This window comes from Typopeltis vanoorti, chromosome 4, assembly GCF_054136105.1.
Source record: "Typopeltis vanoorti isolate ZY-2024b chromosome 4, IOZ_Tvanoo_1.0, whole genome shotgun sequence".
In the NCBI taxonomy this organism is placed as follows: domain Eukaryota; kingdom Metazoa; phylum Arthropoda; class Arachnida; order Uropygi; family Thelyphonidae; genus Typopeltis; species Typopeltis vanoorti.
Window position 1 is genome coordinate 40469297 of NC_143552.1, and position 15995 is coordinate 40485291.

Consider the following 15995-nt stretch of genomic DNA (forward strand, 5'->3'; position numbering starts at 1 on the left):
CAACCAGATTACCAAATAATCTTCATTACTGTCCCATCACTAGACATTTTCTTAACCAGTTCTCCATCCAAATACATTGCAGATGTTTACTCTCCTCTTGGCAACTCCAACCATAACCATATCCTTTTTCTACAGATCATTCTTCTCCTAGCCAAATTTCTATGCCTCTTTTTCACAAATAACAGAAATAATACTTACTAGAATTGAAGGCCTTTGTTCCTCACTTCATTGAAAATCCCTGACCTTTAAAAATGTGCCACTGCAGTCCAAGATAAAATTCAGCATATAGTCAACTGGATCAGATCAAAAATTTCAGCATCTCATTCAGTGATGCTGAAGTCCACATTATAATCCAAAGATGTATGAAAATCATCAACAGATCCATAGAAAACTTTGATGGGATCAAATGCAAGATGTTTGCTTCCTGCTTAATCGGCAGTCTAGCCATCTGGTCTCTTGTTAAGGGGAAAACTTTTGTCCCTTCTTTTTGCCTCTCATGTCTCATCCATAATGGTACCATGGCGATGCCATTTATCATGATTACCATGATGTTACCATTTATCCAAAAACAAGGCAGATTGCTTGATATCAATCATTTCCTCCAACTCTTGCATAGATGATTAAGGCATGTAACTCCTGGTATGTCACAAACTGTCCACAGCATACCTCTTCTTATCTTAAGAAGGACATCAGAAAAACTCTCAGTAGTTTTGATATTAATAAATCTCTGGACCAGATGTATTCTCCAGTTGTGTTAAAAACTTGTGTTCCAGAATTAACATCCATTCAATAGAAATTCTTATACTTGTTTGGCATCTATTCGACAGCATGGAAATATGCCTTTATTCAGCTTGTCCTTAAAAAGGGAGATAAAAGTCAGTCATCGAGCTATCATCTTATCTGGCCTGATCTCAATACTGTCAAAAGTGATGGCCATCAACCAGCTGCTTCGCTACCTGAAGACATCGTTTAATTATCCTTCCACCATTCTTGCTCTACAGTAGACTTTCATGCTAGTGTTACACTCACTTTTGGATGGAGGCCATTGAAAAGTTTAGAGAAACCCATGGTTCTCAATATTTCCAAGGTATTTGACCGTGTCTGATACCAAAGCATTAGCATCAACTACCAACTACTATCAACAACCATCAAGCAGTGGCAGATTGGCTAGGATGTCAGCTAGCCCAATGGCAAGTGGGCCACCTTAAACATTAGACAATGTTCTAAAAATGTTGACCTTTTTGCTGCTTGAAAATATAATAGAAGTTCCAATATTATTACTGTATGCAACTAAAATTTACGTTGTTACTATTTTTATAAAAAAAAGTTCATAAAATAATTTTTCAAGGATACTTTATATTTAAGAATGTAATAAATAACTCTGAAAAAATAATTCTGATTCAGGTTATGTGAGGCCGACACATACATTATATAGGCTTGGATCTTTAATATTGCAACTGCACAATGAACTTAGCTGGGAATCCCAGCCTGGGATCGTGACGTGCAGCTGGAGTCAACTTTGTATTGAGCTATTGCATACATTGTAAAGACAGCAAATATTTATCATTGCGTCGGCCTCAGTTTGAGTGTGCTTTTTCAGCTGCCTCGTGCTTGCTGTGTTTTGTGTTTTAATTATGTATTTAATTAATATTTTTATATACTGTGACCCTATGCCCTTTAATTTAAATATAATGTATTTTCTTTCATTGTATAAAATTAGTATTAAAATACTAGATAGTAAATACATTTAAGCTGCAGTCTCAAATAATAATATATACGCATAATACAAGTTCAGGAAATAATGATACCTTTTATTTACTCTACAGTTAATATTACTGTCATTGTTAAAATTGTTGTTAATAATAGATGCATCTATAAAGCATATTTCCATTGATGTGTTCTTGCAGTGTAATTGTAGATGTTCATTTTTCCCAATGTGGATTATTTTTAATTAAGTTTTAATTTCAGGATTACCTTTACCAGCATGGAAAAGAAAAAACAAATCTGGATCACTGAAACGCAAAGAACAACAAGAAGCAGAAAGGCAGGAATCTGTCAAGCAATGCCGGTGTATATAATACCACAATGTTCTAAAAATAATACCACAATCCACATCAATGTACAGTTCTGCAACAAATAATCAAGAAGCAAGAAACAATACTCATGGTGATGATGCAATGACTTGTGAGTTACAAGAACAGGAAAGAACTACTTTGAATATAGAGACAAATACAATAGCATACTTTACTCACCAACCCAGGTCCAGTACTACTTCTGGCTTCATTGTTCTGGTATCTTTACTACCTGTAGTTGCAACATCTGAACACATAGCTTCAACTAGTTACAAGGAATCAGATACCTTCTGGCATGATAGAGAATCGACCATGAGATGCGGTGATTAATACCCTTGGATAGTAATGGATGGCAATTTTTGTGAAGAGAGGATGCGTGAAGAATATAAGACACAGGCCAGAAGAGTGACTAGTGTGGTAAGGAAAGCGAAACTGGAATATGAGAGGAGATTGGCCCTAAGATCCAAAGAAAATCCTTGGGAATTTTTTAGCTATGTGGCCAGTAGGAAGAGAAATGACTGTGGAAGAATGATATTGTGGGATAAAAATGGGAATAGAGTGACTGATGCAGAGGACATAGTGGAATTGTTCAATGACCACTTTATTGGAGTATTTCATCCTGGAGGAGTCAGTTTTAATGTTAGAGGGATAGGGCAGGTTCAAGGTTTAGAGGTACAGGAGGAGAGTGTGTTTCAGATACTGAGAACTCTGGATGTCAATAAAGCTTTTGGACTGGATGATATTTCACCACAAGTTTTGAATGTGCTAGGGAACTGACAGTGCCTTTAACCTGGCTTTTCAATGAAAGTCTGGCTTCGGCAAAGGTGCCCAGGGAATGGAAGGAAGGTAAGATAGTGCCATTGCATAAGGGTGGTAACAGACTGGAATTGTCTAATTATAGACCAGTCTGTGTGTCATCAGTAGTTGTTAAGATCTTGGAGAAAGTAGTGAGGGACCGTATACAGCACTGGGCAGATGAGGGTAATGTTATCTGTGAGAGTCAACATGGATTTGTGAAAGGGCGCTCTTGTTTTAGCAATATGCTAGCCTTTTATAATAAAGTTACAAGAACATTAGATGAGGGAAAGGCATATACTGAAATTTTCTTAGACTTAGCAAAGGCATTTGACTGAAATTTTCTTAGACTTAGCAAAGGCATTTGACAGGGTGCCACATGATAAGCTGATATTTAAGTTGCAACACATGGGTCTGGATGTCAGATTGGTCAACTGGATTCAGGATTGGCTGTCTGATAGATATCAGAGAGTTGTGTATGGTGGAGCAGTTTCAAGGAAACAGAAGGTTACAAGTGGGGTTCCACAGGGCTCAGTACTAGGACCTATATTGTCTAACCTTTATATCAATGACATTGCCAGTGGATTGCAAGGGGATATTGAGTTGTTTGCAGATGATGCGAAGCTGGGAAGGATTATTAGTAATAGTGCAGATGTGGTAGCCCTGCAAGAGGATTTGAATAAGCTAGATAGATGGGCAAATGAATGGGGGTGTAAGTCAGTTTAATGCAGCAAAATGCAAGGTCTTGAGGTTTGGGAAACATCGATGGGATGCTGCATACTCTATGGGAGGAGTTATACTGGAGGAAGTTGGGGAGACAAGCGATCTGGGGTTGATGATTGATAGAAACCTGAAGTTTAGGGGACATATTGCAAAGGTGGTGAAGGTAACACAGAGGATTGCTGCAATTATGAGAAGGACACTGACCTGCAGAGATAAGAGGGTTATCATTCCGTTGTATAAGTCTCTGATCAGACCACACTTGGATTGTTGTTCTCAGATTTGGTCCCCAGGATTTGAAGAGGATAAATTAACTGTAGAAAAGATACAAAGACAGATGGCAAAGATGCTCTCAGGACTGTACAAGGATAGTTATGAGAATTGGCTGAGGGAATGTGGACTGCAGAGTTTGGCGGATAGAAGAAGAAGGAGAGGTGTTATGATTGAGACTTTTAAACTGTTGAGAGGTGGTTACAGGGTTGACACTGGGGAGTTCTTTCACTTGGTTGAACAGCGGGAAGGAGTGATGACAAGAGGCCATCCCTGGAAGTTACGAAAGGAAACTGTGAGCAAGAGTGGTTTCTTTGTGTGGAGGGTGGTTGAGCCGTGTGAATGCATTGCCTGATAGAGTGGTGAGGGCGAGAACGGTCAATGAGTTTAAGGAGTGGTATGATAGATTTTGTGTTTCTTAGGGGGGAACCTCCCCTTGATGAGTCTTGACAGACTTTATGTTCTTAGGAAGGACTTCCCACGATTAGTCTTTTGACTCCATGGAGGCCTGAATAATAATAATAATAAATGACTTGGTTTCTGAAACACATCCTATAAATGAACCTACACAAGAAAATGAAAGAGCAATTGCTGGAATCTTCTAATTTCGATCACGAGCAATTCTGAAACAGTTTTTTGCTGAACATCCATTTCAGCCACTTGATGATCTGCCATTTGATGCTCATTTGTATGAGAGGAAAATTATGAATGACTCAGTCCCAAAAATGGCTAACATATAACAAAGAAAATAGGCTTATATTGTTCATACTCCTTAGTCTTTGAGTCTCCCAACATTTACAATCCATCACCCTTTGTACGTGGCTTTAATGACTACAGGCGTATTAGCAAGAGCTTGGTTTTACACAAATCGACAACACTATATGTCATGAATGTTTAGCAATTTATCAGTGTGATTAATGATGGCACCTTAGATAATTTTTTTGCAACTTCGCTAATTAAAAAGAAAGAAGTGTTAAAACAGAGGAGTATTGACATTGACTGGAAAGAGGAGAGGGCACATGGGAGGAAGGAATTGGATTTTATCCAGTTATTAAGGGACAACTATCTACGGCAACATGTATTGGAAAATACCAGGGGGCAGAGAGTGCTGGACCTAATAATTGCAACTGAGAATGTAGCTGTAACGAACATGACCATGTTGCCACCAATTGGTGAGAGTGACCATAAGGTCATGACTTGGGAGGTGGCTAAAGGAGTCGAATTTACAATTAAGACAGGGTACATGTGGAATTACCAGGCTGGTAAGTATGACAAGCTTAGGTGTGTGCTTGGCTCAATGCCATGGCATGTAAAACTGCAAGGGCTGGATGTTGATAGTGCATGGGAGGTGGTTAAGAACTGTTTGCAGGAGGCAATAGTTGACTGTATACCAAGAGTCCGAATAATAAATCAAGTAGGGGTTAAATGGATGAATAACACTATTAAGCTTGAGCTGCAAAAAAAGAAACAATTGTGGAGGGAATTTAAGGAGAACGGTGACCATCAGGTGCAGGAACAGTATAAAGCTCAGGCCAGGATGGTAACAAGGGTGGTAAGAAAAGCAAAAGCAAATTACGAAAGGAAATTGGCCACGCAGGCTAAAGAGAATCCCAAACAGTATTTTCAATATGTTGCAAGTAAAACGAAAAATGCTCATGGTAGACTAATCTTAAAAAATGCTGAGGGTAGGGAGTTAACCGAATCAGTCAATGTTGTGGAATTACTGAGCGAGCACTTTGCAAGAGTATATCATCCAGGTGGTGACTTTGCAGAAATGGAAGAACCAACAGCTTATACTGGAATTGTGATGAATGAAGTAGAGGTAACTAGTCTATTACAGAACCTCAATGTCAATACATCTGTGGGATTGGATGGTATACCAGCTCGTGTCGTACGTGAAGCAGCCAAAGAATTGTTAGTGCCCTTGACCATTTTGTTTAATTTGAGCCTCGGGACTGGGTCAGTCCCAAGGGGGTGGAAAGAGGGGAAAATAGTTCCACTGCACAAAGGTGGTTCCAAGGCTGCTGTTGAAAATTACCGGCCAATCAGCATAACAGGAATCATTATCATGGTCTTAGAGAAAATAGTCAAGAGGAAAATACAAGATTGGATAGAAGAAAATGGGATACTGTATCGGGGACAGCATGGTTTTGTGAAGGGTAGGTCATGCCTCAGTAACTTGGTCACGTATTATAACACAGTGACAGCTGAACTGGATAAGGGTAATGGGTTTACAGTGATTCTACTGGACCTTGCTAAGGCCTTTGACAGGATACCACATGGAATTCTAATCAGTAAATTGCAGCATATGGGAATGGACATAGGGTTGGTGAGATGGATAGGAGGGTGGTTGAAGGAGAGATATCAGAGAGTGGTTTACTCAGGAGTAGAGTCCACAAGACGGCCTGTGACTAGTGGTGTGCCACAAGGATCTGTTCTTGGACCTATTTCATTTGTTCATAAATGATATAGGAAAGGATCTGAGAGGAACAGTTCATTTGTTTGCGGATGATGCGAAGTTGGGTAGGGCAATAGTGAATGCAGATGACGTCAAAATTTTGCAGGATGATTTGGATAGATAGGAGGTCTGGGCTAGGGAGAATGGATGTCAATTTAATGTGGCAAAATGTAAGGTTATGCATTTTGGGGTGAAAAGATTGGAGGCAGTTTACTGCATTGGTGGAACCATGCTCCAGGAAATTGATGAGGCACGAGATTTAGGAGTGTTGGTGGATAAGGAATTGAAATTTAGGGGACACGTTGCAAAAGTGGCCAAATCATCAAATCATTTGGTTGCTGAAGAATACGTTGACAAGCAGAGACAAGCAGGTTATTGTTCCTCTGTATCGAGCCTTGATAAGACCCCATCTCGACTACTGTGCTCAGATTTGGTCACCTAGGTTTCTTCTTGATGGGGAGGAGGTGGAGAGGATCCAGAGGCGAGTGACCAAGATGATAGCAGGTCTGTGGAATGAACCGTATGAGAACAGGTTGAGGATTTGTGGGTTGCAAAAATTGGTTGATAGGCAGAGGAGGGGAGATATGATTGAGACATTCAAATTACTGAAGGGTTTCTATAAAATTAATTCAGAAGATATTTTTGAGAACAGGGCTGGTTGTGGGACGACTAGGGGACATCCATGGAAACTGTGCAAAAGTGTGGTTAGTAAAGGTGTTAGAGCTGGGTTCTTTACTTTTAGAGTAGTGAATGAGTGGAATGTGCTCCCTGAGTCTGTGGTGGATGCTGTGACAGTGAATGAGTTTAAGGCGAGGTATGATAGATACTGTATGAATGTCGAATAGTTGTGATGAATATGATTGGGGCCTCCCTCGATGAGTCTAATGACTCCCTGGAGTTGCCCGTAATAATAGTAATTATAGACATAAAGATGTTTGGCAAGCAAGCAATTCCTTTTCAAGGTCACAGAAATGAATCAGCCTACACTCTGGATAATGAGGTTCTGAATCGTGTCAATTTTTTTTAACTACAGTGCAGTTTATGGCAAAATATGACCCCGTTATGGCAGCTCACGTTTCTGCAGCACAAAACAAGTCTACACAAAGAATCAAACGATTAGAACAACAAGGAAAGACTCAAAGTAAAGGCTGTGGTGGACTTGTTACATACCTGAGTAAAACAACTATTAACATGTTAATCCAAATTATGGAGAATATGATAAAAGAAAGAATTAGTCATGAAGTTTCTCAAGCAAAATATTATTCTATTCAAGTTGATTCAGCACAAGAGAATTTATCCATCAATCAGTTTAGCATTATTATTTGGTATGTGCTTAAAGGTGTTATGTGTGAGCCACTACTTTCAGTCATGCCAAGTAATGATGGTACAAGACAGGGACTTTTTGATCTATTGACTGAAACATTACAGCATCTTAAAATTGATCCCAAAAAATTTTTATCTGATAGTACAGATGGAGCTACAAGCTTCTATTGCCAGTATAATGGTTTACAAAGTAAAATTACTGATGTGACTTATCAACATGTTCATATATGGTGCTATGCAGTCTTGAATTTGGTGATAATGGAAACAACAAAATGTTGCATGACTGCAGTTTCTTTTTTCAGTTTGCTCCAGAATTTAGCAACCAACTTTTGTGAAATATCATATACACAAGAATGGCTGTATGGATAGAAGTTGTTGGAAAGCATCTAGGATGAAAAAATGAAATGATTAAAGCTAATTGGTGAGACAATATGGTAAAGAAAACCCAATGCAGCAACAACTATATTTGGGCATTTTGATGATGCCACTGTCAGTACTTTTGTAAATCTATTGACATGCTTATCAATGATACTAGATTCAGACAAGTTTGATGCAAAAACAAAACAAGAAGCAAATGTTTTACTTCAAAGTCTTCTAAAGTTTGAAACAGTATTGACAACATTTATTTACTTGTATATATTTTAAACTACAGCCCTGTTATCAAGCTATTTACAGACAAGTGGTTTAGATATGTTTACTGCATGGAGTTTAATAGATTCAGCTACATCAAAGTTGAAGGAATAAACAAGAACATTTGATAACGTTCACAGCAAGGCATTGCAATTTGTAAATAAATGTAATGACAAGATTTCACAGTTGAATATGGATGAAAATCAAACATTGGAAATTGACTCTTTGGAAACAGCATTGCCAGTTAAGAGGAAGAAGAAAAGAATGGCAAATGAGTTTATAAATGATGAAGGAAATTCCTCAGATTCTCTAGCTTATTTTCGAGTAAATGTGTTTAACCTAATAATGGACTGCATTGTCCAGTTATTAGATTCGTGCTTTGTACAAAAAAAAAGTTATATAAAGATTTATCCTGCTTGGACCCAGCAAAGTTTAAAACTATTACTGACATGGGCCTTAAAGATGAAGCATTGGAAGGAATTATTAAGCTGTCTCCACAAATCAGCAAAGATTAAGTAATATTGGAATTGTGTTCTTTTTTCTTCGAACTTTGATGTATTAAAGCTATTGATTAATGATGGTGAGAATATGGATTCCAGTTGCAACAAGTGTAAAATTTGTAGCACTTGCCCGTCGTGTGTACTAAAAATTCTGGCATCCAACAGACTTCGTGACAAGGCATTTGATAACCTTTATGAACTTTATCAAGTCATCTGCACACTATCAGTTACTCAGGTCCAATGTGAATGGACATTTTCAAAGCTAAAGATCATAAAGACAAGGCTAGGAAATTCACTCTCTGAGGAGGAGAACTTGGAATCACACATGTTGCTATCTGTTGAAAAGGAATTGTTAGATGAAATGGATGTAGAAGCAATTATTGACAGATTCGCACAATCATCTAGTGAATTCAAAGAATTGCTCTTAATATAGTGGACTGCATGAAATATGCTTTTGAACTACCTGTTAATGTGTAAAATATTCAGTACAAGCAAACTATTTTAAAATATCCACCATTTATTTAAAATTTAAAAAAAAAAAATTAAAAAAATTCAATTATAACAATCTGTATTTACATTTAGTATCTGCTGTATACTGCCAGTAATATGTACACTGTAATTACTAAAAAATATACATTTATTTTGCAAAAATTTTTAATTGTACCTTTTTTCCACTTATGTATTTTTTGAAAATTTTATTTATTTCTTATAAAAATTAAATGATATCCTTTAAGTTGTGGTGGGTCCCTTTGTCTCCTGACAACCAATATCTTTAGACCCAGTCTGCTATTGTCTACAATAGACTTTTATGCTAGTGTTATTCACTTTTGGATGGAGGCCATGGAAAAGTTTAGAGAAATACATGGTTGTTCTCAACATTTCCAAGGCATTTGACTATGTCTGATACCAAAGCATTAGTATCAACTACCATCTTATGGTCTCTCTCCAGTTGTTTGTGATTGAATTGTCAACTTCCTCTTGGGTTGTTCATTGTATCATGAACAACCCCTTATCAGATTGTCCCATCAATACTGGAGTATCCTCAGAGCCATATACTCTTGCCTACATTCTTCCTTATATACATCAGTGACTTTCTCTCTTTCTGACTTCAAATTATATTCACGGTTTTGCTGACGATTCATGCTTCAAGATCTTTGATAACCAATATCTTAAACATATTCTCACCATTCTCAAGTGGGATGAAGATAATCTAGTGAATTCGAATGTGATCAAAACACAGCCCTCCAAAAAAACTTGTATTTTGCCCTATCACTGCTTTCTCCTGCTCAACTCCTAACACTTTATAAAAATTTTAGGATATTGTTCTTGCATTTGGGCACGGTGCATCCAACTTTCTCCAAAATTTTCTTGATTATATACAGAAGAGAGCATTCTGCCTAATAGATGGCTCCACTCTCACAGACACACTTGCTATGGATGCTCCATTTCCTTTTTTTTTTACAGGTACTCTCATGTGTGCTGCTCTACCTAACCAGCTATTGCCATTCCTCCACTTCTAATGTAAATGAGCAGCTACTTGTCAGCATCCATACACAGCTCATCTCGAAACTTATTGAATCAAATTCTCACCTTCCTCCTTTATTCCATCTACTCAATGAATACACCCCCTTCAGATTTTCAAAAAAACATGTTAACAGATCCCCTCCCTCCAGCACTCTTGTGTTATAGATTTCACGACTTTTTGTGTGAAATTGATATTAAAAAAATTAGCTTACTTTCTGGATCCAATCCAGTTTTATAATTCTTTTAATTTGTCAGTGAACTTTTTTTTAAGAGTAATGATGATAAAATATTTCATAACTGAAAATTTATTATTATTTTTTATTTATTTATTTATTTTTTTTTTTTTTCAGCCTGCAACAGTTTTCAGACCAGAATTACTTAATAAGAATGTTGTAGTTCAGCTTTTCTCACCACTTATTGCTTCCTATAAAGTGATGCAGTCACAGTTTTATAATCAGTATAATTCTGTGGAATGTGAAGATGGTATGATACTTGTATTTAATGAGGTAAGAATTAAATCATTTTCACATAATTTCATATATATATATATATACAGGAAAACCTCACTTATTGTGATTAATTAAACCATCAATTAATGCGCACTAAATGAAATTGCATTAAGCAGATACAATAAACAATAGGAATAATTATAATTCATCCATCAGTTGACGTATAAATTTGAAAAAAAAAATTAGAAGCTATATTAGAGGATAATATCAAAGTTAATAAAAATCAATTGCTTAAATTTTTTTCAATGTCTAAACATTTGATTCAGCTACTTTTTTACAAAAAAAAATAAGATGTTTGAATCGTGCTCAACTTTTTCATCTTGTCATGCAATTTGCGATAGCTGACGATCGCTTTATCAAGATTTCGGCAGACTTTGAAGCTTTGTTCCATATCAGGATCAGCATCAAACAAAATTTCCTTAGCATGCTCGGTGTGATTAAATATCACATTGATTTTCAATAAATTCTCTTCTTGTTCGCACTTCTTATCTTCATCTTTTTCATATGCATCTGTTCTTCTGGTTGAAGGAGATCATTCTTGCTTAACTGTTCTGAATGGAATCGAGCAAGTTTTTCAGCTTTTCCTCTAACATAATTACTTTTCTCCTCTCTCTGCCACTTTCCTTGTCAGTCTTTCTCTTTTCCATATCAGAGTTGAATATAATAAAGTCTTATAAGTATCTAAATTAAAGTAAAATGAAGGAAAAGTGATTGAAAAAGAAAACAGACTTTGCACTTGTGATGATAGCTTTTAGTTAACTGCTGAGTGTCGCTGGCAGGGCCTGCAGCCACTGGCTGCGACATTGACAAGTGCCAGATTGGCAACAAGAAATTTTGTGTAACATAAAATTTTGCATATTATAAAATAATCGTGTTAATTGATTAATCACTTGCTTAAAACGGGAAATAGACACTAAATCACGCATATCAAATTTGCATTAAGTGAGGTTTTCCTGTGTGTGTGTGTATATATATATATATATATATATATATATATATATATATATGTAGAAAGTATTTTTACCTTGGGTATAAATATATGTTAAAGATACCAAAAAAAAAAAAAAAAAAATCAGCTAACGCCTTTTATGTTCCCGTATATACAGGAGTAGGCGAGGCCATTTAGCCCTATCTAACTTTTGGAGACTGAGTGGGCAGTTCAATCTCCACTGGTACCCAATCAGAGACAGATGGCCCAAGGCTATCACTAATTAAGCGGTACGCAGTGAAGAGAGACGGCTCAAATGTGCCGCCATCTCGTGGTCTCTAACCCTAACACAATATATTTAATGTCTGAAATAATGTGGGTTCTACGGTCGATTTTCTTGAGTTTACAGGACGAAAAACCCGAGTTTCCGGGAGGAAAAACCTGCTTGCCCATGCCAGAGATCGACTAACTCGGGAACCGGTCGAAAAAAGGCTTAGAAAAATTTCCTCTAGTCGCCGACTAGACTCGAAACCAAGACTTCCTTCGTGCGGCCTAGCGCGGTGGTGTGCAAACGCCACATCCACTGAGCTACACAGGCTCTTTGTTAAAGATACCAAGTAATTTTAAACCTGGTTTTACTCCATTTCCCAAGTAAGCAAACAGACTAAAAGTCAAGTTTGCGCCTGCAATTGATGCAAGTCTAACTGATCCCACAGGTAGTTGCCACGAGTTGCCCTGGTCCTGCACTACCTGTGGGATCAGTTAGACTTGCATCAATTGCAGGCGCAAACTTGACTTTTAGTCTGTTTGCTTACTTGGGAAATGGAGTAAAACCAGGTTTAAAATTACTTGGTATCTTTAACATATATATATATATATATTTTTTTTTTAAATATTGAATGACTAGAAACTGAGAAAAATGAAAAACGTTTAATAGTTAAAAAATAAATTACTAGTAAAACATAGAGGAAATAATTATAAACATCATGGAAGGTTAGTGTATATATATTCAACGTCGAAACGTTGAAGTCTGTATATTCAAAACTGTTCTCTTGTTGGCTTCATTGTTTGGTGTATGTATGCATATAGCATCTCATAAATGCCAGTATTTGATCATAGCACAATGACAGTCTGAAAGGTTGTAACTCAGGTTGTTGTTGAGATGTAGGGGATTGAGAATGATTTCTTTTGATTCTATTATCTTTTTTTCTAATTCATTGTGGCAATGGACAATATCTCTTCATCAGAACGACAGATAAAGGCAACGCCACAGTTGTTCTTAACATTGATGAATATCATAACAAGATGATGGAATTGTTACGGAGCGACACTTACTCGATCCTCGAGAGAGATCCCACCTGTGAACTCCATAAACGAACCAACAACCTACTGAGAACTAGAAACATATGCCTTTCTCTTCGTTCTCCCCATTTGCTTATTCCACGATTATATGGATTTCCTAAAATTCATAAAAAAAATACCCTACTTCGACCTATTGTAGAGGAATTGATTCTCCACCATATAACCTTTCAAAATATCTGGCTAAATCTCTTGAATGTTTTTCCGGGAAATCATCGTCTTTCATTAAAAACTCTGCAGATTTTGTTTCATGTATAAAATATATTATTAATAAGGAAGATGAAATCATGGCTAGTTTTGATATAGTCTCCTTATTTAGCAATGTTCCTACGGACGAAGTTCTTGTACTACTCAAAGATAAATTACCTAAAAAGATCATGGCCTTACTTACTCATTACATCCACTCAGGATACTTTAAGTTTCATGACACCATCTATAAACAAAATGATGGCCTTGCAATGGATAATCCATTGTCACCTGTACTTACGAATATCTATTTAGAAGATCTGGAAGTTATAGCCATATGCCTTTCTCTTCAGAACAGAACAAATCCATCAAGAAATTGATGGATTTGTTCTGTTCGGTTTCTATGGTGAATTTTAGTCTGTTGCTGTAACTGTTTAGGGATGCTTTTAAGGTGGTGATGTGTGTAGGATTTCCGATGCACAGAATATTGTCCACGTATCTGCCACAAAAAAAGGTGATGCCGGGGGTGGGGGGAAGGGTGGAGTAGGAGTTATTCTATGTGTGCTAGGAATAATTCTGCTAGTTGTCCGCTGATGTTTTGGCCCATGGGGAGTCTGAAGATTTTGAATGTACATGTTGTTGTTGAACTTGAAGAAGTTTGCCGAGATTATTAGTTTTATTAGGTTAATAATGTCTGGGCGTTAATTTAGTATTAGTATGTAGGCTGTGGTCTTCTGTGAGTAGTGTGTGTACGATGTCTAAAGTTCTGGGGACGTCCACGTTGGTGTATAAAGAGGCCGCATCCAATGAAGTGAGGATGTCTTCCTGGGATAGGGTTAGGTTTTTTATTTTTTTGAAAAGGTCGTCCGAGTTTTTTATCATGAAGTTAGATGCTGTAATTAATGGTTTGGGAAGTTTCGCTACGAATTTTGATAAAGGTGCTGTAATGGTGTTTTTGTAGGAGACTATTGGCCTCATTGGGTATCCGTCTTTGTGGGTTTTTATTTGTCCGAACATACAAGGGGTGCGTGTGGTGCAGGGGGTTGTTTTTCATTGTGGTTTTGTCTATTTTGTCTTCATTTCTTAGGGTGTGTGGGGTACTGTTGATTTGTTTAATGAGGTTGGGGGGGGGAGTCAATTTGGATTTTTTGTTTTGGTAGGTGTGTTGGTCGGTTCAGATAGCTGTTATTTTGTTGTGGTAATCGGTTAGGTTTATGATCACTACTGTATCCCATTTGTCAGCTTTATTGATAATGTTCGGGTTCCTTTTCAGGGATAATGGGGCTTTTTGTAAGTTGGGGGCGATGTTTGGTTTTATTATTATTTTACTGTTTATAATAATAAAACCAAACATTGCCACAGGATGACAAACCAAGGATGACAGTCGAGTTACCTTTATCTGCAGGTAGAATTATTATTATATCTTTGTTTTTTAATGCTTGATGTTCTGCTGGAGAGAACATTAGCGTTTTAATGTTTAGATATTCTCTCACAATGTTTGTTTGTATTTCTCTCATGTAATGCACCCAATGAAGTCTTCTAAGAAGATGAAACTAATATGGTTTATTTAAAATAAAATATAGTGTTTCTATTTTTATCTCTGTTTCTTGTCATTTAAAAGTCTTCAAAAATATATCTCGCAGCCAAGTCAACTAGTTATATATAATTTTATAGCATAGTTCATGGAGGTTTATATGAGATGATAATTTGAAATGGGTATAGTTCTTTGGTCCTTTCTTTGTTATAATTTAATTTTTAGTTTCAAATTTTCCAACAAGCAATGTTTTAAACATCTAGTGCATTTTTGGAAATTATGGAGACAACTACCGTGTTTGAATAAAAACTTTAGTTTAATATTACTAAAATTTTACAATTCAACGTTTCGACCTTTATGTCAAGGTCATCTTCTGGAGCGTACAAATATACACAAGAAACAAGCTATACTACAATCATACTGGTTCGTTAAAGACGCTGACTAACCGCTACCACAATTGTTGGCCTGACCTCTGGTGAAAAAAAAAAAGAAAAAAAAAAAAAAAAATTATACATCAACGCTAGAGTCCTATTATTTGTGTTGTCTACTATATACATATATTAACATCATTCCAGCCAGTTGGAGTGGAATGGTTTCTAATACTAGCGGATTGGCTAGAGTCCTGACTTATGTTGAATCTTTCATATTAGGTTGGCTGAATGTGTGCCATCCAGATCCTTGGAATTTTCATACCATCTTTATTGTTGATATTTGGGTGGTTTATCAGGATTTCGCAGGATTCTTTAAATTTTCTTTCGAACCATGTTTTTGTGCGGTGTAAGGAGCAGGTGCTTTTCCAGTTGATTTGGTGTAAGGTGTTAAAGACCATGCACTTAGGTGGAGAGGACACATGGGTGGAAGGAATTGGATTTTATGCGGTTATTAAGTGATAACTATCTGCGACAGCATGTAATGGAAAATACTAGGGATCAGAGAGCGCTTGACCTAGTAATTGTAATTGCATCTGAGAATTTGGCTGTAACGAATATGACCACGTTGCCACCAATTGGTGAGAGTGATCATAGGATCTTGACTTTGGAGGTGGCTAAAGGTGTGGAATTTACAATTAAGACAGGGTACAAGTGGAATTATCGGGCTGGTAAGTATGACAAGCTTAGCAGTTTGATTGGTTCAGTGCTATGGCATGTAAAACTGCAAGGGCTAGATGTTGATAGTGCATGAGAAGT

At 36.9% G+C, this 15995-nt stretch overlaps 1 protein-coding gene across 2 annotated transcripts in view; it reads left to right on the top strand.

Annotated features, from left to right (window-relative positions):
- HPS1 (Hermansky-Pudlak syndrome 1 protein) overlaps positions 1–15995 on the top strand; it is a 481651-nt gene that overhangs the window by 64525 nt on the left and 401131 nt on the right. For both annotated transcript variants that reach the window (XM_090391100.1, XM_090391101.1), the window contains exon 2: positions 10643–10798. In XM_090391100.1, coding sequence (XP_090247226.1) covers positions 10643–10798 — 156 coding nt within the window. The remainder of the gene's footprint in view (positions 1–10642; positions 10799–15995) is intronic.